Here is a 21,846-nt window from a genome sequence, read left to right on the forward strand (position 1 = left end):
TATAGAAGAAGCTATGAAGATCAGCCAATCAGCGTCTATTGTCGAACGTGACATAAGCTTCCTAGTTCGGTTGCATTGTACCCATGTGGGTTCAATGTTGACTTGCTGCTGTAGAAAGTTGAGGAGTTAACTCTATACAGTTATCGTTTACTTTGAAATTGTGTTTGTCGCCTTTCACCATGTCTTCGCCTTTTTTTGTAAAAGCGAAACAAAATCCTAAATTAGCCAAAAAGGGGAATAATACGCTAAAACGAAAGGTAAGTGAGCTGGACTGTTAGCTAGCGAGCTAAATTCGAGCAACGTTAGCTAACCAGTGTACTGACACATGCGACTTACCTGCTATAACCAAACGCCTTTTACACAGTAATTTTAATGTAGGCTCGCTGTATGCCATGACAAACCCTCAAGTTTCTTTCTCCTGCTGCAGGCTGATGGGAACTCTGGCGGAAAGAGCAAACTACGAGCCAAGAAACCCAACTCCAAACACAACGAAGAGATTTCCAGCGACTCTGAAACAGAGAGGTTAGTATCTGATGTGCTCACTTGGGCTTTGTAGTCCCGAATGTAAAGCACACAACTAACCCTGCTGTGGTGGTTTTGTTTTTTGTTGCTCAGCCCTGTAGTGCCCAGGAAGAGACAGTCCAATGAGGAGATTGACTATGAGGAAACACCACAGGAGAAGAAACTTAGATTAGCCAAACTTTACCTCGAACAGCTAAGGGAAGAAGGTGAGCTTGGATCATACATATTGCATAGAGATCTATCATTGCTGTTCAAGCCTTTGTGTATTTATCATATGATCTGTTTTTATCAGAGGAAGACAAAGCAGAAAAAGACAACTTTGAGACGGAGCTGATTGCTGGAAGACTTCAAGAAGAAGTGGTAAGAGTTTTCAAGCACATTGTAGAGGAGTTTAATCTCCACTGGGGACATGGGACATATCCCCCTCACTTATGATTATGATCTTTATTCTTCAGTGACAGTATAGTTTCAGTTTGATCATTAAATCACTGTAAGCACTATCCTCTTACTAGACGGCTACCATAATTCAGATGAATGGGCCTCTGCGAAAATAAAAAATGTTTATTTTTGAAGCTATATTTTATCTTAATATGTGGATTTTCTTCCCCTGGTTTGCATTTATCACGCTACATGTAGGCTGCCTGTCTCTATGTTTGACGGAGTTTGTTGGGGCCTTTTTGCAGCCTGAGAGAAAGATCTGCAGACACTTGTCGTGGCTGATAAAATAGGGCTGGACGATTAATCGAATTTTAATCATGATTTCGATTTTGGCTTCTCACGATCATAAAAATATTATAATCGAAGAAAAACGATTAATGCGCCGCACAGCGTGGCATGTATGTAAGTTCCTGTGCTGGAAAAGCACCGTGAATGCACCTGTGTTGCGTGCAGCAGCAGCAAGCATGTGACGTGTGTGGATCAATAATATGTGGAGCAAGCGATTGAGAACATGGCAGAAAGGCAGCCTTTGGTTGAGAAGAAAGGTAGGACAACTTGCGTCATCTGGAAACATTTGGCATCAAGTTGACGGACGTCGAGCAAAAGGAAATTGTTTCCAAAGTTTGTCACGCTGTTGTGTCTGCCCCCCAAGGCAACACGACCAAATGTTTAGCCCATTTGGCTATGGATAATAGTCTATTAAGATATGTTTGAAAGCTCAGAGGCAGGTAGGAGTTTATTTGCCAGCAGAGGTCTGTAATGTTACACCAGTACATTTTGCAATAACACATCATTTCCAATGTTTCTCTCGTTCATATCGGTTTTGATTCGAGGAGGAAACATCAATGCGACTGCCTGATTAAATAAAGATTAAATAAAAATAAAATAAAATAAAATAAAAACTTCAAAGAGGCACATATGTTGTTGCAACAGCTCGACCAACCTGGCCTCCATATTTTTTTCTGCCCACATGATTTGTTGTGTCACCATGGCACTCTCTGATGCTCTGTTTTCCACATTACACATGTGAAGTGAGAAGAATAGGCACTGATCTTGGAGAATGGCCTTGTGGCTCTGCTTCAATTGTGCGAGAGCCTGATGACAGCTGACCAAAATTTCTGACATGTCAGTGATTCATTTAAATGTCTTATGGCCAGTTGGGAACAGTTGATTGGACCATGACCTATCCTCACTCTCCCCCGTACACTGCATGGTAAACGACGCCCAACGAAGCTGGAATTCGGTTCAACTCTGAAACGAGCCGAGTCACGTGGCTCTAAAATGAAGTCAGAAATTGGGCTCAAATTGTGCAATGTATACCCAGCTTTAGACACAGTGTTTATCTTTGGATTTAATATGTTTGATTAGTTGTCAAACACCGGTCTGTGTCATTGATCTTGCTGTGTATGTTATTTTCCCCTCAGCTTGAACAGAAAGGAAAGCTTCAGCGACTTATTGCCAAAGATGTGAGTATGGGAATTTCCATCCCTTTATTCTCGACAGCATGTCCAGTATTCCAAGGGGGAAAAAAACAAGCTGTCTTATAAACAGACCGTCTTTTATTTAACTTTCATTTTGTGTCTCAGCTCATTCCACCAGATGCCTCAGAGATCAGGGTATTAAGAGGACACAAACTTCCAATTACCTGTCTAGTCATCAGCTCTGATGATAAGTACATCTTTTCTGCTGCCAAAGACTGCTCCATCATGAAATGTTAGTATACATTAAAATCCTTTGATACCTCAGATAAATATGTATGAAAAATTAGTGGGAAAACTGAATCGATAAATATGAAAACTGTCTTGTTTCTGAGGCTATGAATGGTTTCCTTATATCTTCAGGGGATGTTGAGAGTGGCAAGAAACTGCACACAATACCTGGTGGAAGGAAAGGTACAGAGGATCGGCATGTCGGACACACAGCCCATATCCTGTGTTTGGCTATATCATCAGATGGAAAATACTTGGTGAGAGACTCAGCATATCTTGCTTTTGCCAGTACTTTGTCAAAGTGTGACATCATATTTGTAACACATCTTTTTCTGAACATCTTTTAGGCCTCTGGAGACATGAACAAACTGATCATGATCTGGGAGGCAGAGACATGTAAACATCTGTATAAATTCACAGGACACAAAGGCCCTGTGTCGGTACGTTCTCCCTCTTTCTGTCTTAGTTGCATTCAGTCTTTTTTTTTCTTACGAATTGTGTAAATACAGTAGCTCTGAGGTTCTCTTGTAAGTGATATTAAATGTCTTTTCCTTCTCAGGGTCTTTCATTCAGGAAGGGAACTCATGATCTGTACAGCGCCTCTCACGATCGCTCAATAAAGGTGTGGAATGTGGACGAGAATGCATATGTGGAAACTCTGTGAGTAACTAATCAAGACATGATTTATCTCAGTTGCATTAGTTGTGAAAGCATGGTTTTAACTTTTAATCGTGACCCGCTGTAGCTTCGGGCACCAGGACGCCATCACAGGGCTGGATAGCCTGAGCCGCGAGCGCTGCGTGACAGCAGGAGGAAGGGACCGCTCAGTGAGGGTGTGGAAGATAGCTGAGGAATCTCAGCTGGTGTTTCACGGTCACGAGTGAGTGTCTGTATTTCCTCTGGGGTTTTTGTGTCCTGCTGTTTGTACCTTTTGAATTCAGATGTGTTGGTCAACTGTCAGATCTACATGGAAACACAGTGCTCTACGATAATTAAGTCAGGGTGTCTTCAGGTCCTTAAAAAGTTTTAAAATGTTTTAATTTTATAAATATTAGTCCTCAAAAGTGGCTTTAAACTGGCTCATAGCTCGATAACAGTTTGATAATAGCACTGACAATATAGTATGTCCCACTCTTTAAGAGAAAGCTGCTGGAAAAATATCTTAAAAAACAACTAAAAGTTCCCTCAGTCCGTTAGTCCCACTCATCTGAATCTTAAGCTCATGGCGAATCATTAGTCCCACCACAGCGCTCATTGGATCGATTGTTTTTCCAACTGAGACCCGCTGTTTCATGTCACGATGCCAGATGAATCAGTCAACTTGGCAGAGTGGGCGGATTCAAAGGTCTGGACCCAGGCAAGGCAAAATAAATAGTGTAGCAAAGGTTTCCAGAAAACGAAAAGAGTGAAACTGAATGTGCTGTGACAACATATCGTGACTCCTCTTTTACCTTCTGCTTAGTTTTTTAATGTCAAGTAGCTTTTATAAATAGTCCTGCAACTTTTGGATAGCAAATAGTTTTATTTGATTCTCCAAATGGCAGAATCCTCTCTTTAATATTCATCTATAAGTCGTACAGTTCCTGTGAGCCCACAGAAAGACTGACCTCATCTGTTACTTTGCCTTCTTACAGAGGCTCCATTGATTGTATCCAGCTAATAAATGAGGAGCACATGATAACAGGAGCTGATGATGGGTAAGAGTCCTATTCTCTCAGTTTTACAGATTTCCAACAGTGTCAACAGATTTCATTCATGTTTCTCTTCCGCGCCCTCTCTCTCAATTTTCTGAACGACCTCAGCTCTGTGTCTCTGTGGAGTGTCAACAAGAAGAAGCCTCTCAGCACAGTGAAGCAGGCTCACGGTTGCCATGGTGACGCGGGGCTGGAGCAGCCTCACTGGGTCGCTTCAGTAGCGGCGCTTCAGAACTCCGATACCGTCGCCTCAGGTGCCTCTGGCTGTGAGAGTCCTTCTTACCAGCGTTTTAATATCACACACACACACACTCACTTTATTGTGTGTGGGGTGCATCTAGTTAAAACTTTACAGTTGTCTTGTGTGATTACAGGTTTAATCATTATAATTAATAAACTTGGCACTGAATAAGTGACCTACACACTCATAAATAAAACAGTTGATGCTATTATGTTTAGCGTAGCTGTACTTAAAATGTTTTAAATGTTTATTTCCTGTGCAGGTTCGCACAACTCACAGGTGCAGCTGTGGAAGTGTGGCCAGAATTACCGTGGGCTGCAGCCGCTATTCAGTGTACCAGTGGTAAGCTCTTACTTCCCCCTCTTGTGTTGAATAAGGTCACATTTACATAACATGTTTTTAGCCACTTGTGCACATTATTTACATTTCTTCCTCTCCACACATCTGATTGTGCCTCCTCCTCTGCTTCCTCTCTCCCAGCCCGGGTTCGTCAACAGTCTGAAGTTTTCGAGCTCCGGTCAGTTCTTGGTGGCAGGAGTTGGACAGGAGCACAGGTAACCGGACTAATGATTATGTTTCCATAGAAACTGTCAGCAGAGGTCTTGTCAACTTAGTAAATGGCTGTGCAGGGTCGTGTCCAGTGAGTGAAATGTCCACTAGATGGCAGTGTTAGGCCATTGTTCAGCCTGCCACAGGTGGGGGGGAAAAAAAATAATTTTGCTGCACTCATGAGTGTTTTCAGAAGTGATAGTATTGTGAGATGACATTAGTTGATTGAAAAAAAAATTAATCTGGGAAATATACTTTTAGATAATGTCACTTTTTTCATTTAGAGAAATTCCCCCACAAAAAAACACATGTAATGATGGGTGTTTGTTTCTGGTTTACAGTGGATAATTAAAAAACTGCCACATACCTGAAAGTGTATTTAAAATGCAGACGGTACATCTTAACGAAAGACTGGCGATCTGGATTCCTCATATTTGAAATAGTCACTGTGTGGATGATATGCCAACCAATAAAACTCGCAGATGTAGTTTGAATTTTGATACTCATGAGAGTTTTTCTGCTGCCCAAAGTCAATAAAGCACTCTGATTACAACCAGAGATGACTGTGTGAACATAACCTGAAGACTAAAGTGACTCCAGTCATTTCCATAAACGTCTGTAAGAGGAATTCCCACAACCACTCTCATCAGTCAGACAGGGAGCTTTATCTGTGCTTGACTGTTTAATACGATTTCTCTGATCAGATCAGAGTTTGAAACTGTTTGATCCATAGCAAACATTTTAAATATTAAGTGGAGTCAGCTCGGATTTCAGTGTCTGATTGACAGTGATTTACTCTTTCCACACAGGTTTTAGACTCTGCTAAAAAGGTTAACTATCACCAAGGTTCAGTTGGAAATGACAGCTCTTGGTGGTGATCAGTGTAAAAAGTGATTGTAATGGCATAATAATCTGAAGTAGCAAAGAAGGTGGCTCCTTTATGTTAGATTTTGTTTATAGTGTGTCTTTCTTACCTCCTAAGTTTTTGTTTTTCTGCAGGTTGGGCCGATGGTGGAGACTAAAAGACGCCAAGAACGGGATCTATATTATTCCTCTCAAAAGGAAACCTCCAAATTCAGAGGAAGCCAGCAGGACTGAATAGTGAACTGTTAAGTGTCCTTTGTTTTGTACATTAAAGGTTTTATAACTGCCCGTGTATCTGTTTTTGTTTGTGTTCCTTTGAGACAAAATGAATATAAAATCTGAATTTTAAAAACCACCCAGAGTGATATTTGTACAGGTGTTCACTGTGAGGCTCTTTTGATTTTAGTTTTTTAAGAACCTTTAACAGCTTTAGTGAAGGAGTCGGCAGCGTGGGCAAGGTGGGCTCTGCCTGGACTGGGACACAAGTGAGAAAAGGCTGTACTGTAGGCGTCGGTACAACCTGTCTGAGCTGACCAAGACTCATTTCTTACCATCTTATTATTCAAACTTGTGTTTTTATTTTATTTTGTTTATTAAAAAATTTGTCACTTTATTACTTTTTCAGGGGCTAATTAAAGAACAAGATTCACGTGTTAAGTTTGGCTTCAGCGTTGTCTACATCGTCATGGTAACTGTTTCTGTTTAGCTTGTCAGAGCCAAACATAAAGTTCCAGTTAACGCTACAGGAGAATAACTCATGTCTGCTGGTGGAGAACCTGCAGAATCTTTTTAATCTTGTAAAATGTTGTTGACTGAAGAATATTAAAGGCAAGATTTTGTAATTTTTAACCTGGACTCTGCTTCCCCATGTTTTTCATCTAAGTGCCTCATGGAAACAACAGTCTCTTAAGTGGTCCAGTATTGAGAAAGAGGAAGCGCTGCAGCTGCGAAACAGGCTGCAATATGACCACTCGGGGCAATCGCGCACTGTCCGTGTACATCCACTAAAAGTGGTTGTTTTGCCACAGACAGGATCATGTTGTTGTGTCTGACAACAACATAGAAAGAACCCTACAGAGAAATAAAACATTTATCTTTACCTTTCACTTGATCCAGTTTGTTTATTATGGTCTTCCTGCAACAACTCAGCTCCAGATACTTTAGAGCAACACTTCACCCTGAGTGAGTCCCAGTTAGATACAATAACAAACACACCAGCTCAGTTGAAAAGGTAAAGACAAACATTTAATTCCTTTGTCACTTATAATAAGAATCTGAGCCACTCAGCAGCAACAAAAAGCACTTTTATTGGACCCACAACACAGTGTGCTATTGTGTTACGTTGCAGCCTGTTTTGAGGCTTCTGGCTACGGCGCTCCTGCTCAATACTGGAGCAATTTCAGAAATTGTTGTTGCCATTAGTCACTTAGACAGAAAAATATGGGAAAATAGAGTCCAGGTTGAAAAATAAAGTTTTCCTGTTACATTTGCCTTCAAAGGAATGTGACGAGCAATAAAATAAACTGCACAGTTAGACTTAAAAAAAGGCTTCTCACATGATTTGACTGTAGTTATCAATAAATAAAATGTGATAGTGATTTGTCAGCGTAACCCTGATGATGTTACATCAGTGACGATAATTTACATTACAGTGATGAGCATATTTAGTTGTGTGTTAGCACTTTCCTCTTTTTTCCTGCAGGTGTCCTCTTTGGCTTTGGTAGAGGTGTCACTGTCCTTTTCATGGTGCATCACTGTGTTCCGTCAGTCAATTACATATCAATAATTTAGTAGTTTTTATGTAAATGTTAGGAGGGAATACCGTTTCTATGATGTTAAAGTGAATTCTGGACGGGCTGCAGACAGTGGATCTGTAGAAACAGAGCAGGCAGACAGTGGGCAGGTTGTTTACAGATGGTTATTACAATTTAATATCAGGAAACTCCAATCAAGTATAAAAGATGAAAAAGTCCAACGTGGGTGAAGACATTTTATAGGCACTGTACATGTTGCACAAACTCAACTAGCAGTTACAGCAATAGTCTGAGCACCAAATACAAGTCTTTTATTAGAGCAGAATTCAAAATCATGCTGCACCTGTTGGAAAGAAACTCAAACTTAACATCATCAGCTGTTTGATTTATTCTGGTAAAAGTGGAGGACATTTTCTTTTAAGTTAATTTGGTTTTGAAGAGTAAAAACAAACACGCTGTTATTGTCTCTGAATAGCTGCATTTAGTTTGAACAGTGTCAAGAATCACAAGTGTGAACCCAAACACAGCAATATTTAATCTTTTAATATTACAAAACATTTTATGTACATAAATTACAGGAAAGCACACACTGTTATACCAGTCTACACTTGAACACACGTCCTTTATATTGTCTAGTTGCCTACTTTTCATCACGTCCACTAACGTTAGTCACATATTGTGTAGGACAGAAGGGCTAAATTTTATTTCATAGCAATTCTTTTTTTTTTTGTCAATGTCTACAACATTTGGATATATTCACAGCACTGCAAGGACAAGATAAGAACAGCCTTTTTGTTTTTGTTTAACACTATTGCTTCACGACCACCCATTTGACAACAAGACTCTTTAGGACAAGGCACGGTGCATTTAAACACATCTATCTGTAAACCAAGGAGATCACAGCATATTAAATCTATACAAAAAAGGCTTTACAATTGATACATACTGCTCACTGTAGGAACGTCGTTTAGCTTTCACAGTTAAGAGTTACCCTCGCCACTGTCAGTCAGTCTACCCAGACAGAGTTATCTCTCCGCAGCATGTTGGATGGCATGGGGGCTGCGTCAAACACAGCCCTGTTTGATGGAGGGATGAGTGATGACGGGTTGGGTTCTTGTGCTTACAGAGGAATCTTTTTTTCTTTTATTTTGTTCACAAAGAGGACGTTGTAGAGTCCACCACCTCACGGCCGTTACAAACTGCTGGCACGTAGTTAGAGGCTGATCCTGGGAGGAAAAAAAAAAGCGGTGTTAGCCAGGCAAAAGTTTTTCTCTGTTAGAAAACTAGACCAGAGAGTGGGTGCAGTTATGGAAATGGACAGTCAGAGGCTGTATGAGTCTGTGCTGGTGAGGGTCAGCTTCTTCCAGAGCTCCAAAAAAGTCGGCTCATATGCTCTCGGCAGTGGAGGAAAGTAACATTGCATTTTATGATACTTTACACTTCTACTCCGCTCATTACTGCACATTTGCTGAATTTAAAAGCTATTTCACTCGTTAAGGCTCAGCTGATAAATACATTAAAGATTAAACTACTCACCAGTATATAATACAGTAACGTGAAGCCTCAGCTCAACCAGATACAACAGTAAAATGCTACTTACATGTGAAAGCATCAGTAACAATAATCCAGTGTGATATAAAACAACACAACAATCACAGCAGCCGTTTGCCTGCATCACAAATACTTCTGTACTTTTACTTATGTAAGATTATGGAAGATTTTAACTGTTTTTGTGTCTAACTAAGTAGTGAATGGGAACAGCAAGTTTTAAACTGGTCCAGTATTGAGTGAGAAGGCTGCAGCCGCCAGCCGTGAGACAGGCTGCACTGTAACCGCTCAGGGCAATATGCACTGTCAACGTGCGTTCACTAAAAGTGCTTGTTTTGCCACTGACAGGCTCAGATAGTTATTTTAAGTGTCTGACAACATAACAGAAAAGAAACACCCTTAGTTCAAAGAATAAGATCATTTGGTAACACTTTACTTGAAGGTATCTACATAAGGGTGACATGACACTGTCATAACTATGACATGACACTGTCATGAACGTGTCATGAACATTATGCACATGTCATAAACATTTATGACTGCTGTCATTAACTGTCATTCAGGTTTCGTAATGACAAGTTGATGTCCTTATTATGACAACTTGACATTAGCCAGGATGACATTACCAGAAGATGTCTTTGTGTCAATCATTATGTCAACTTGTCATAAACACAAAAAGAGGTGCATTTCTTGTTAATGTCAAGTTGTCATGACAAAGACAACTTCTGGTAATGTCACTTTGATTAATGTCAAGTTGTCATAATCAAGACAACCCAAACAATTGTAATTGTAATTGTCATTACAAAAACCGAATGACACTTAATGACAGCAGTCATAAATGTTTATGACATGTACATAATGTTCATGACCGTGTCATGTCATAGTTATGACAGTGTCATGTCACTCTTACGTAGATACCTTCAAGTAAAGTGTTACTGATTATTTTTGTATAACCAGAAACAGCCCCGAAATCGCCATCGCCAAACACACCAGACTACATTTAAATAAACAGTTATTTTATCTTCATAGAAAACACTTTCAAAGTTGTCAAGAACGAAATAAAACTAAACAAAAAACAAAACTAAACAAAAAAAACATCTTGGTTCGTCCTTCTAACAATCTCCAGCCCTGATTTGTATGAAATACACTCACCCAGTTAGATGTGACAATATGCTGGCTCTATACACCCTAAAATTATTGTTTATTTAAATGTAGTCTGGTTGCTTTGGCGATAGAGATTTCAGGGCTGTTTCTGGCTGAACATAGTGGTCTGTCTCAGCAGGGATTCCTTCTAGATAGTTGTCAGACACTTATGATAACAATCTGAGCCTGTCAGTGGCAACAACAAGCATTTAGTGAACATAAACTGAGGATGTGCACCATCTTGAGTGGGTACATCTCAGCCTGTTTCATGCTTCATTAGTCTCTTAGATGCAAAAACATGGGAAAATAGGGTCCAAGTTGAAAATATTGAGAGCAGTGGTGGTCCTAGCACATTTGGTGCCTCGAGCAAGCCTCTCTCCCTCCCCCAAAACTCATTTTTACTGAACAGAGCTTGAACACTTCCATTGTAAATCAATGCAACCTCCATGAGCTGTTCATTGCAGCGCTTATGTTGTTTTGACATGATAACAATATTGCGTGTTTCACGATTCACATGATGTCGGACAACTCGCCCATCTCTCCAAGAGAACAGGTAAAATGGGGAGGGGGGCCAGGGGGGCAGCAGGAAGCCGGAAGAAAAGGTCTCTCTATTATTTAGTAGGCTTTGCTATGTAGTTATGTTGTTGTGGCCTTATGTAATATTTCAAAATAACTGTAGTAATAGTATCAGTTCTTATATCAGCTTTTTCTTCCCCCATTTGTGGCGCCCCTCAAGCATTCGTCTATACTGCCTATGCCATGCGCCGGCGCTGATTGAAAGCTCTGAATACTTTCTCCACCTCTGACTCTCAATCATTACATCAAACATTAATTTCAGATGACTAAGATGTATTTAGTCTGGGTGAAGCAATAACAGTTAAACTAGCCTTTGAGCTTTTAAATTAGCAGTCCTCAAATTGTGGGGTGCCCTCCCTGGGGAGGCAAAGAGCCACTGCAGGTGGGGTGTGGATGACCAGGGGAAAACTATGAAGTAAAACAAAAATAAATATAAAAATGAATATCATATATGTAGGGAAAATAAACAAAAGTTTGTTAATGCTTTAGTGCTCACCTTTATTTCACTAAAATTCAACATCCTGTCTTATTAGTTTCTTCCTCACTTGTTGTTAATGATTGATAAGAAAAAAAAAATGTTGGGTGTGTTGGGTGGGGGCTTCAAACTCTGAAAGAGTAAAAGTAACACTCTGTTCAAACTGTATGTGTCTGTGTTTATTTATGAAGTTGGCACTGTGAATTAGCCGCCAGTTTATTAATGAGCTTTAGATTAGACTCACTCTTATCCGACAAGAAAAGAAATGTAATGACTGGATTTTTAATTGCTTAGTCACACTGACACAAAACCGGAGGGGAAAAAGAAATTTTTAATATTGTTTGATTTCTTACTGTTTTTTGGGGGGTGTTTTACAAAGTATGATATATCCCAGGTGTTCCATGTAAGTCAGGTTGCAATTCTCCTGTCAAATGGATTGTTATTTTGACAAACTGAACTGTTGTTTGCTACGAGGTTGCAGCTGAAATTGAAAACAAAAAGACTAGACAGAGCAATCAGGACCAGATATGGTGGGTATTGTACCTTTCGAGTAGCTGGAGCTGGGAGCAGAGGCAGAAGCAGACACCGTGGCGCTGAAGCGGTTGGTGGTGACTCTCAGTGTGGCCACGTTTTTCTGGGGCTGAAACAGGATGATGTGAACTTTGGGGGCGAAGAGGCAGCCGAGAACCACCGAACCGCTCAGACTGACGGAGATGCACATGGTGGTGGTCTGCACCTGGGAGGGGACAGATAGTGGGTGGGGTGAATATATCAGTCTGCACTTGGATTTCCTCCTTTTGTCTTCAAAAGGATTAATGAAGTTTGTTCAAAGGCCACCTGGACCTGGTTCTCTTCAGACAGACAGACAGACACACACACACACACACACACACACACACCTGTTACTTCACTACAGCCTTTGATCCAATCAGTTCGCTCACAGTTTTATTCATTTCCTGCTCTGGTGACTTCCGAATCTTTATTCCAATCAGTGAAATTCCCTCCTGTCTCTTTTGTGGTTATCCCCAAATCATTTAACCAAGCACTCCCAAACCAACCATGACCTCCTTGTTAAATATACAGTACACTGTACACCTTACACACTCTGTATAATATCATTAACTCTCAGCACACAAAACACCTCTCCTCCTCCTTTTCACACCTCACCTGGCTTAATATGAGAGTAAGAAATTACGTTCATGTCCTCCATCTTTCCACATCCTAATCACTCAGTTCATAAATAATTATCCAGCATTCCAATTAAATAAATATCTTGTTGGTCGCTCCTGAATAAAGGAACAGTTCTTGGGATTTAGCAGCATCTAGCAGTGAGGACTGCAAATTGCAACCAGCTGAAACTTCTCCCATGTGCCAAGCGTCCCATGTTCCTTCAGTGTTTATTGTTCAGGAGATTTGTTAGGGTGAGCAGAATTATCCGCAGAGGTCTCCTTATCGCCAGAACAAATGTACCACATGATTAAAGCCAATAAAGAACACTGAATAAATCAGTTCACATTACATATCAGTGTTCCTCCGAAGCTGTTCGGCTCATTGCAGACAGCTTGCTAGCAGCACTTGCTAATGTGAGCTCACCTTTTTTCTCTGATAACTAAAGATCCAGATGTTGAGGAGGTTTTGAACCAGGGGCGCAATTATCCACAGAGGTCGCTTTCTTTGCAAAACAAACAGACCTGGTGATTTAAAGCGGTAAAAACACTGAATAAAGCAGTTTACTTTAAAAATCTGTGTTTTTCCAACACTGCTCATCACAGTGGGACTGCTTACTATGTTGCCCGAAGCGAAAATGCAAATGGCCCTATCTAGAGCCAGTGTTTTGTCCATTCTGGGCTACTGTAGAAACATAGCAGTGCAACATAGCAGACTGCGTGGGCAGGGACCTGCTCCCTGTGTGGATGTAAACAGTGGGTTCTTATTTTCAAATGATTAAACACTGAGAAAACATACTTATTATGTTCCTGTTCTGCCAATATATCCCCCTACATCCTACACACTGGACCTTTAAATGTTATAGAGTGTGTTTTAGCTGCAACTTTGATTGGTGTCTTGTTTTAACGTGAATGAAAAGAGAGTGGCTTCTATGTTCTGTAATGAACGCAGATGATTATACGTCAGATCATGTGCTTAAACTGTATTTAGCCGCTATTAAATGCCGCATCCTGCAGTCACACCACAAACAAAAACAGAAATCTCGTCTCACACAGTTATTATTCTAGTATTACTGACCACATTTCCATCTTCAATTATGCATGAGTGTGTGAAGTTTTCAATTATGAATGTTAGCAATTCTAATCGTGTATCTGTATGTGCATGAATATGAAGGCAAGAAGAAGAATGTGGAATAAGCACAGCTGGCTGTCCTGGAAAGTCAGGGCCTTGTTAGTCATATTTCAGCTGCTAATGTGAGCTGACTGCTGGGGTCATCTTCCAGAGCAGCATCTCTCCCCACCCCACTGGTTACCCCTGCAGTCCAGGAACTTCTATTTGCAGAACCACAGCATGAAGTGAAATCCCTCCTAAACATTCCATGCAACAACAACACTGTAGAAATATGCAAAGTCCCCGTAAATTTAAACTCTAGACTACAGAAATAATTGTTAAAAACACAGCCAAGACTGCGGGAAATATCACTTGTCTTTTGTCTGCAGCTCCTTATCTCTTGCGGCCATAAAGCTTTTTCTATTTAACAGTTCTTTATACAAATAATTATTATACAGGACATACTGCAGCGCTGTGCAAGCCCTTCTGTGTTCTTACTTTAAAACCGACAGCAAGGAGAATGAGGGTTACACTTTTTTACTTTATTTAATGCTCAGTGCCTTTATAAATCTTTTATTATTTACTCTATGTTTTTGTTAAATTGACATCTTCATAGTTTTTCAGCAGATATTTGCATTTTAATTTGGATTTAACTGTATATTATTAATTATTTCCACATTGCCCTTGTCTTTTATGACTCACTGTTTTAGTTTACTGCAATTTCTCCTTTGAGAATCTATTTGAAAATAAAGAATATATGGATAAATGAATAATTAACCCGTATATAATGCACATATGTCATGCACTGATTATTTCCACAGTGATAATGTTCTCTTTTTTGATCAAATAAGAAGAATAAAATGTGCAGGTGAAGGAGACTTTAAATAATTTCCACGTTTCCGAACATAAGAGAATATCTGTATCCATCTGTGGAACCTTGAGTTCATCATGATTCACTGGGCAACAAGGCTGTAGTCTCTCATTAGAATATTTTTGTGCTATCCAACCCTAATTTGAAATGTGGCAACTGAACCCACAGCCATTATTATTGGTGTCACACAGAACCAAATCATCAAGGTCTCTGTTGCAGTGCCAAACCTCTCATTCTTTCAATTACTCTGTGAGCTGCCTCTCCAGTACCAACTACGGCGCATATTCTACAATGTTCGGCCGGTCTCATGAATATCACTGGGGATCAGGAAAGGTAAAGGTTTTCAGTTCATGGCTCGGGTTCCCAAAAGGCTGATGACTACGGACATGAAAAGCCTGAGGTACATCATGATGATACAAAGCTTGTGTGATCTAGACCTCCCCCCATCTGTTTGCACAACAAAGGCCTTGTTGCACACCCCGACCAACTGCTGTGGCAGTAGCCTTGAGTCTGCCCACGGCACCGGCGTTCATAACTTACATGATCTGTCAGCTTTATGCCCGTTGTTTAGTGTTATTTCTCTTACTTTACACTGCACGTATAAATACATTAATTTGTCCTTGCAGCTATACATTAACTACTTTAAAATGTGTATTCTAATTTTTTGCCCGCTGCAGCGTTTCAAACGAGTCCAGTAATAGCTATGCATATTCACTCAATGTCATTTTTGTGATGCAGGGTAAACGCGGCCTTTAGCATTTGTGTAAAGGCTAAAGGCCGCAAAACTTTATCCCCTTGTGACATCTCTGCAGCAGATATGCCATTTTCCTTGCAACTATTAGAGAGACTGCACCACTAAATGAGCACTCCATGTCCCTGCTTGCAGTTATTTTTAATACAGGTCATAATACTATTTGGCGAGATCATTATATAGGGCCAGCTGTGATTCAGTCTTTGCATCTACCAACGTAAACTGCAATAAATCTCCAGAAATCATCGTTTGTGCTTGAAATGTGTCATTAAGCATTTAGTAACGCCGCAAGTCAATGAATCAGTTTGACTGTCATTAATTATTTCTATCTGTATATTCCAGCCTGATGTGTCTGTAGAGTCTTTGTTCTTGTCTTGAAAGATCCTTCAGCCCACATGAAATGAAAAGCTCGCTCTTTCATGAGTCTGGGTGACGGTGATCAAATGGAATGTGAAAGTGACATCTTTTTCTTTAGGAATGATAAACACACTAGGGATAGTCATTTATAGATATTGTTTACATTATTCCAAAACAGTGGGCTGGAGAAGTTTCTAGAAATATAATATTTAAAATAAAATATATAATATATATAATATTTTAAAATAAAAATAAATCACACATAGTTACCCTGTAGTCACTGGCAGTGACATAGAAGATGGGCTGGAAAGCGAGCCAGATGATGCAGGTAGTGTACATGGTGAACCCAATGAACTTGGCCTCATTGAAGTTTTCAGGGCACTTTCGCGTCTTGAAGGCGTAGACGGTGCAGAGGACGATGAGGATGCAGTTGTAGGTGAGTGACATGAGCATGCTGGAGTCCCTGCTGCTGCACTTGAGGGTGACCACGTCTCTCCTCTCCGGGCTCACTTCCTTCCGAACCCCTGGCACCTCCACTAGCAGCCAGATGACAGCCACAAGCAGCTGACAGGAGATAAGAGCGCCGCAGATCGCTACCTGGGAGGCAGGGCTGATGAAGCGCGGCCGCTGGGCTCCATCCTTCACCCCGCTGAAGATGCGAGCGATACGGTTGGTCTTGGTTAGAAGAGCTGAGTAACACACTGCGAACGAGGTGCCCAGGCCGAGTCGACGTAGGGTGCAAACAACCGTGGAAGGTTTGGCGATGTAGATGAAGGTCATGAGGTAGCACATCAGCACTCCCAACAAGAGGATGTAGGAGAGTTCACGTCCACTTGCTTTAACCACAGGCGTCTCATTGTGCTTGAAGAACAGGCCCACTACCGACAGAGTACACAGTATGCCAAGGCAGGAGATGGTGACAGGCCCGATGGCCCAGGCATCCTCCCATCGGATGTATTCTTCAGGCAGATCGTAGCAGCCAGTTAAGTTAGCCAGGGGCCACCGACCGAAGCTGCAGTCAGCACAGGTAAACTCATCCTGTAGGTACTGGTAGGGCTGACAGGGGATACAGATCCAGCAGCACACGTCTCCAGGCTGCATGCTCTTCACCTCGTTCTTCCTGCAGGGGTCGCTGCACTGGGATGTGGGCGGTACGAGGTCACGCCAGGGCACCAGGGTGGTATTCAGGGTCAGGATCTGGTCCCAGTAGCCAACCTTCCTGTAGACGAATTTCCCTTCTTCTTTGTGGTAATGGAAGATGTTGTAGCGGCTGATGCTGTCGCCAAAAGAGTCAAAGCGCACTGTGTTTTCTGCGTCTGCGGGTCTGAACGGAGCTGGTAGGAAGCAAAATACAAGGATATAAGAGAATAACAAGAGGATAACATTGATTTTTGTAAGGTTTATAGTTAACACTAAAGATACTGTACAATTGTGCTTATAAACAGTATAAAAATTACTGTTGTGGTATTCAAAAACTAAATGGCTGTAAATAATTAACACACTCATTCCTGCCATTGTAGCCAAATGTGAGTATTCATTCATCCTACCAATATCCAATATTCTCAGAATAGTGCGTTCCAGATAGGTTCCCGTCCCACTGATTCATCTGTGCTAATTCATGAATAATTTTTGCTAATTGAATAATTACAAAGCTCTTTTCAGTGCTGCAGAGGAAATCATTTGAAGTCTTAATCCAGTGCTGTGCTTATTTGCAACTGTCGTTTGCCTTAAATTAAAACGTTTATAATTATATTAATCACATTCTTAGCTATTAAAAAACTCACTTGGAATAAGCACATACAACACAAGCATTCCTGTTAGATTGAAATGTTTGCTGTCATAGCTGTGCTTACCATCAAACTTGGTCTTCAGGATGAACTCCTTGTAGAACCTTTTGCCGTTACCTGGTTTCATAGCATCACAAACCTTGGATGTGTTGGAGCATACAGCTTGCCTCATGTTGTGCAGAGCGTAGGCCATGGCATAGACTGCATTCACCACAAACATGATCTTGGACTCCTGCTCAAAAGTTCCATCTCGCAGGCTGTGTTCACTACAGCCATGTTCCTGAAGGCTACAGCTGAACCGGTGCTCCCAGAACTCCTTGAACCACGGGTTCCTTGTGTTGGTGTACGGGTTTAGCTTGGTGAAGTAGTCTTCAAACTCTCTGATTGGGTAAGAGGCCAGCTCGATGGTGAAAGCCCCATCTGCTGCTGTCTCGCTGCCCCTCACCACACTCTCCTGCGCTCCCCATCCATCGCTGGCCACCCAGGTGAAGGTGACGTTCATGCGAGCAGCGGACACCAGCAGTTCACGGGCGTCTTCGCTGCGGGTGAACAGAATGACCACTTTGGCGTTGGACTTCTGCTGCAGAGCACGGATCACATTATCATAGCCCTGGCGGTTCATGGAGCGGCTCACCTTGGCTGAGGTGGCGATGCAGATTTGGCGAGTGCGTGCCTCCTGCTGGAAGGCATCAATGCCAGTCTCACCGTAGTCGCCCTCTGACGCTACTGTCGACACGTAGGTCCAGTTGAAGTAACGCAGGATCTCGGCTATGGCCTTGGCCTGGTAGAAGTCAGGGGGTACAGTGCGGGCAAAGTAGTCATAGCGGGTCTTATCGCTGAGCTTTGAACTGGTGGAGGCATAGCTGATCTGAGGGATCTGGAACAATCGCAGGAGGTTGGCCACCTGGAGGAGGAGAAGGAAGATATTTGATTAGGGTTATTCATTAGGTCACTTGTACTGGATGTAGTGTCACAGTATGGAGCAAGACAAGCCATGGCAGAAGCTTAACATGCATAATGAGGATTTCCTGCCAGAATCAAATGAAGGACTTTCTTGCTTATGATGACTTCTCAAGCAATTCACTGTCACAGACAAATTTTCAATGTCAGAATAAAATCATGAGCATTCTTCTAGGGTAATGGCGAACTCCTGTGATCTTGATTGTTTGATGTAAAGTGGTCATAAAACTCAGTGCAAGCTGTCTTATGTCAGTCTTTGTCTTGTCTTTACGTGCTGATAAAATCAAACATGTTATCGTCAGTTTTTCATCTTGGTTCAATGATGGGAACATTGTCAACAACAAATAGGTACGCTATCTTCAGTACCAAACAGGAAGCAGCAAACCAGGTAGACAGTAAACATAGAGGGGATTCTAGGGAGGCGCAAGAACTTTTGTCGGTCAGACAGACCTTACTGCCACAGTTCTCTCAGTCAGGGTGATCCTCTTTTTCTTCTTGACCAGTTCTCCAGAACAAAGCACTGCACACACAAGGGCAGCTGTGGCCAAAAGCTGCTTCTGTTTCTCTTTTGTTCAACAGTTTTTCGTCTTGTACATTTAAACCAGGAGCAGGATGGGAAATCATCTCAAAGGGAATCTAGTTGTACATCCCCAGTCTTTGCAAAACCTCATAGTCTGTGACTAAAAACTTTGTAACTCATGACACATTTTCTTTAGATGTGAGAGGGTGTCACACTTTATTCTTTCAAAAATCTTTTCAAAGTCTTCTGGTGCATGGCAGGCATTAGACTGCTCGACAGAATGTCCTGGAGAACACTGAGCTGAAATACATTATAAAGCTTCTTAGAGTTGAAGGGAACTGCAGAATTGGGTGATACTTATCTGTGGATTTTTCAGTATGAGCAACCTTGTCACATTACACAAGTCATTTAATACATTGTTATTCTAAAAATACTGATTACGGGCACTTTAACAGATCTAGAGTGATACAGTTGAAGATGCTTGTGCAGCTGCCGATCATAAAAGGCGCTCACCGTTACAACATTCGTGCCTTCTAAGCCACAAGGCTTAGATGGCACATATGATAGCTGATAATTTTGAGTGCGGTACAGTTACATTTCCCCTTATAATTTCAAAAAGTACTTTAGTTTTGATGAAAGTTCTACAACAAAATGCTGCAATGCTGCATTTCAAATCTCTCAAGTCGCTTTAAGCCTTTTTGCTTTTCAGCTTGTAGATATCCATCTGGTCTGCAGGTGAAGTGGAGCCATGAAAGGGCAGAGCTGCTGCCTGATGTGCCTCAGCGCTGTGGCAGAGCCTGGCAGTGGAAACAGCAACAATTCAATGTTCCTCTATCTCAAACTGTTTACTCTGTCAGGGATCCACATCACCAACAGCTAGTGCCACAAATCCCTTTGCACAGAGCGCCAGATAACAACATCAGCAACAATGGCAGAGAGATAAGAATTTTATCAGCGTGTTTCTGCTGTTTTTCCGAGCTAAAGCCATTCTGTCAAGTCATTAAAGTCTCGTGACAGATTCTGCCAGCAGTTATGATGCCTACCTAACCCAGACATGTGTATTGATTTCCTTGTGGAGATGATAGTTTGTGGTGCTGAGTTAAAGGTTTCAAGGGGTGGATGATAATTTTGACTGAAAACTCAACGATGTTGGACACAAGCCTGCTGAAGTGATAGCATAAAATCACGGCAATTATTTTCCCACACAGCATTACAGAGCTAACTATAACAGAGAGCTGCTGAAACTTGTCATTTTGCAGGATTCCTCATGAGAAACAGTGGTGATTAGTGAATACCCATGAGCTTCAATATGACGACCTCCTCCCTCAGGCATCATTGTATGCCTGGAGGCTTCCCAAACAATGGCATCCCCATGGATGTAATTGGAACCTTCCTCACTCACACTAAGTCCCATTAAAACTAATGTTCTCTGTTATAGCTTCCTCAATCTTACCCACACAAACTTAAACAGAGCAACCAGTCCTTTCTGTGATATTAAATATTCCAAGTGTTTTATACTTTATGTGCACTTTGATCAATTTTCTGCATGTTGTGTATGCCCTGAACAAGTTACTCAACAATCTTTCTTTAGTTATGTTAGCGGCATGGCTCTAGAAGCAATCTTGGTACCCATCAACTATCAGTCTGACAACCATAACGCTTTTGGGGGCAAGGGCCAATATTTCGGGAGATCCAGTGTAGTGAGCAGTCATTCGTGCTCGTCCATGCTCCGGTCATCAATAAACAGTTATCTGAATGGGAATGATTTAAATAAAAAACTAAAAAAAGCTAATATAAAACTAAATTATTGTCAGACTTTAGGCGATGGGTTCTGAGATTGCAGTTTGACTAACGTGTTCTGCCTCTCCACACACACTGTTTACCTGCCACTCATTATTACTGGGACTATAAATAGAAACCAGAATGCTTCCAATGCCAAAGTTGTGTCCCGTTGCCGACAGATTCTGCACACATATGCAGATATCCGTTTGTAGAGATTGCTCTACTGGTGGTAATGTCGCTCTATTGGCTGGTTGGTCTTTTACTTTGGTCCAGACTGAAATATCCAAAAACTATTGAGTACATTCTTGTTTCTGAATTGTAAAAACTTTGGCGATTTGCTGACTTTACATCTGGCACCATAATCAGGTCAGTTTTTCTTTATTCGTCTAATATCTCATTTAATGATCAAACTAATGATTCCAGTTAGTCTCAGCTTTATTTGCTAAATAACAAACACACTAAACTTGAAAATGTTTATCTTAGACATGTTCAACATTTAGCTTACAATTACTAGTTTGTTTTTGTAATTATAAGAATTACAAAGTATAATCCAACAAGAAAAATACAAAAAGTGTTGCTGAATTACACAAAAATTTCACTGTCAAGAACAGATGATAAAATAATTACCTAATAAAAATTAAATTTCTTAGCATCTATTATCACAATATTTTTATTCAACTTGTTTTTAATGGTTAAAATAAGATGGTGAATACAACAGTATACCCGCAAAACACCAGCATGTTAGCATTATCATCGTGAGCATTTTATCATTTAGCTCAAAGAACCCCTATTCATATAGCTTGCCACATTTTCTGACATTGCTCTCTCTGATCCATAGTCAGTATAAAGTATAAAGTAAACGTAGCCTCTGCATCTGAAAAGTGAAACCAATTTGGAAGTGTCTTAAACCATACATTCTTTGTAAAGGCCATTTACAGTAATCTCCATAAACAGATTTTTACATATGTATGTAGAATCTGTAGGCACCAGTACAAGATTTTGGAATTGAAAACATTCTGGTTTCCATT

General features: G+C 41.0%; 2 protein-coding genes across 3 annotated transcripts in view; one reads left to right on the plus strand and one right to left on the minus strand.

The window, feature by feature from the left end:
- The first annotated feature begins 44 nt into the window (after window positions 1-44).
- rrp9 (ribosomal RNA processing 9, U3 small nucleolar RNA binding protein) lies at window positions 45-6,305 on the plus strand. 2 transcript variants are annotated; one of them, XM_033627686.2, is made up of 15 exons: window positions 45-257; window positions 428-522; window positions 616-728; window positions 815-882; window positions 2,385-2,426; window positions 2,547-2,673; window positions 2,802-2,926; window positions 3,017-3,109; window positions 3,229-3,329; window positions 3,415-3,549; window positions 4,304-4,366; window positions 4,472-4,629; window positions 4,867-4,946; window positions 5,085-5,158; window positions 6,153-6,305. In XM_033627686.2, exons 1-15 carry the CDS (start codon window positions 180-182, stop codon window positions 6,253-6,255), a joined length of 1,455 nt encoding a protein of 484 aa, XP_033483577.1. In that variant the 5' UTR covers window positions 45-179; the 3' UTR covers window positions 6,256-6,305. The 2 variants fall into 2 exon arrangements, with proteins under 2 accessions (XP_033483577.1, XP_033483578.1); XM_033627687.2 differs by having other exon boundaries at window positions 4,472-4,617.
- A 1,619-nt stretch (window positions 6,306-7,924) lies between these two features.
- Window positions 7,925-21,846, minus strand: part of grm2b (glutamate receptor, metabotropic 2b) — a 43,615-nt gene continuing 29,693 nt past the window's right edge. The window contains exons 3-6 of the mRNA XM_033627742.2: window positions 17,623-18,460; window positions 16,040-17,103; window positions 12,057-12,249; window positions 7,925-8,997 (exon numbers count right to left, since the gene is read on the minus strand). Of these exons, the coding sequence (XP_033483633.1) occupies window positions 8,924-8,997; window positions 12,057-12,249; window positions 16,040-17,103; window positions 17,623-18,460 (2,169 nt within the window). The 3' untranslated portion in view covers window positions 7,925-8,923. The remainder of the gene's footprint in view (window positions 8,998-12,056; window positions 12,250-16,039; window positions 17,104-17,622; window positions 18,461-21,846) is intronic.

The sequence above is a fragment of the Epinephelus lanceolatus genome, chromosome 1 (genome assembly GCF_041903045.1).
Source record: "Epinephelus lanceolatus isolate andai-2023 chromosome 1, ASM4190304v1, whole genome shotgun sequence".
Taxonomy (NCBI): Eukaryota; Metazoa; Chordata; class Actinopteri; order Perciformes; family Serranidae; genus Epinephelus; species Epinephelus lanceolatus.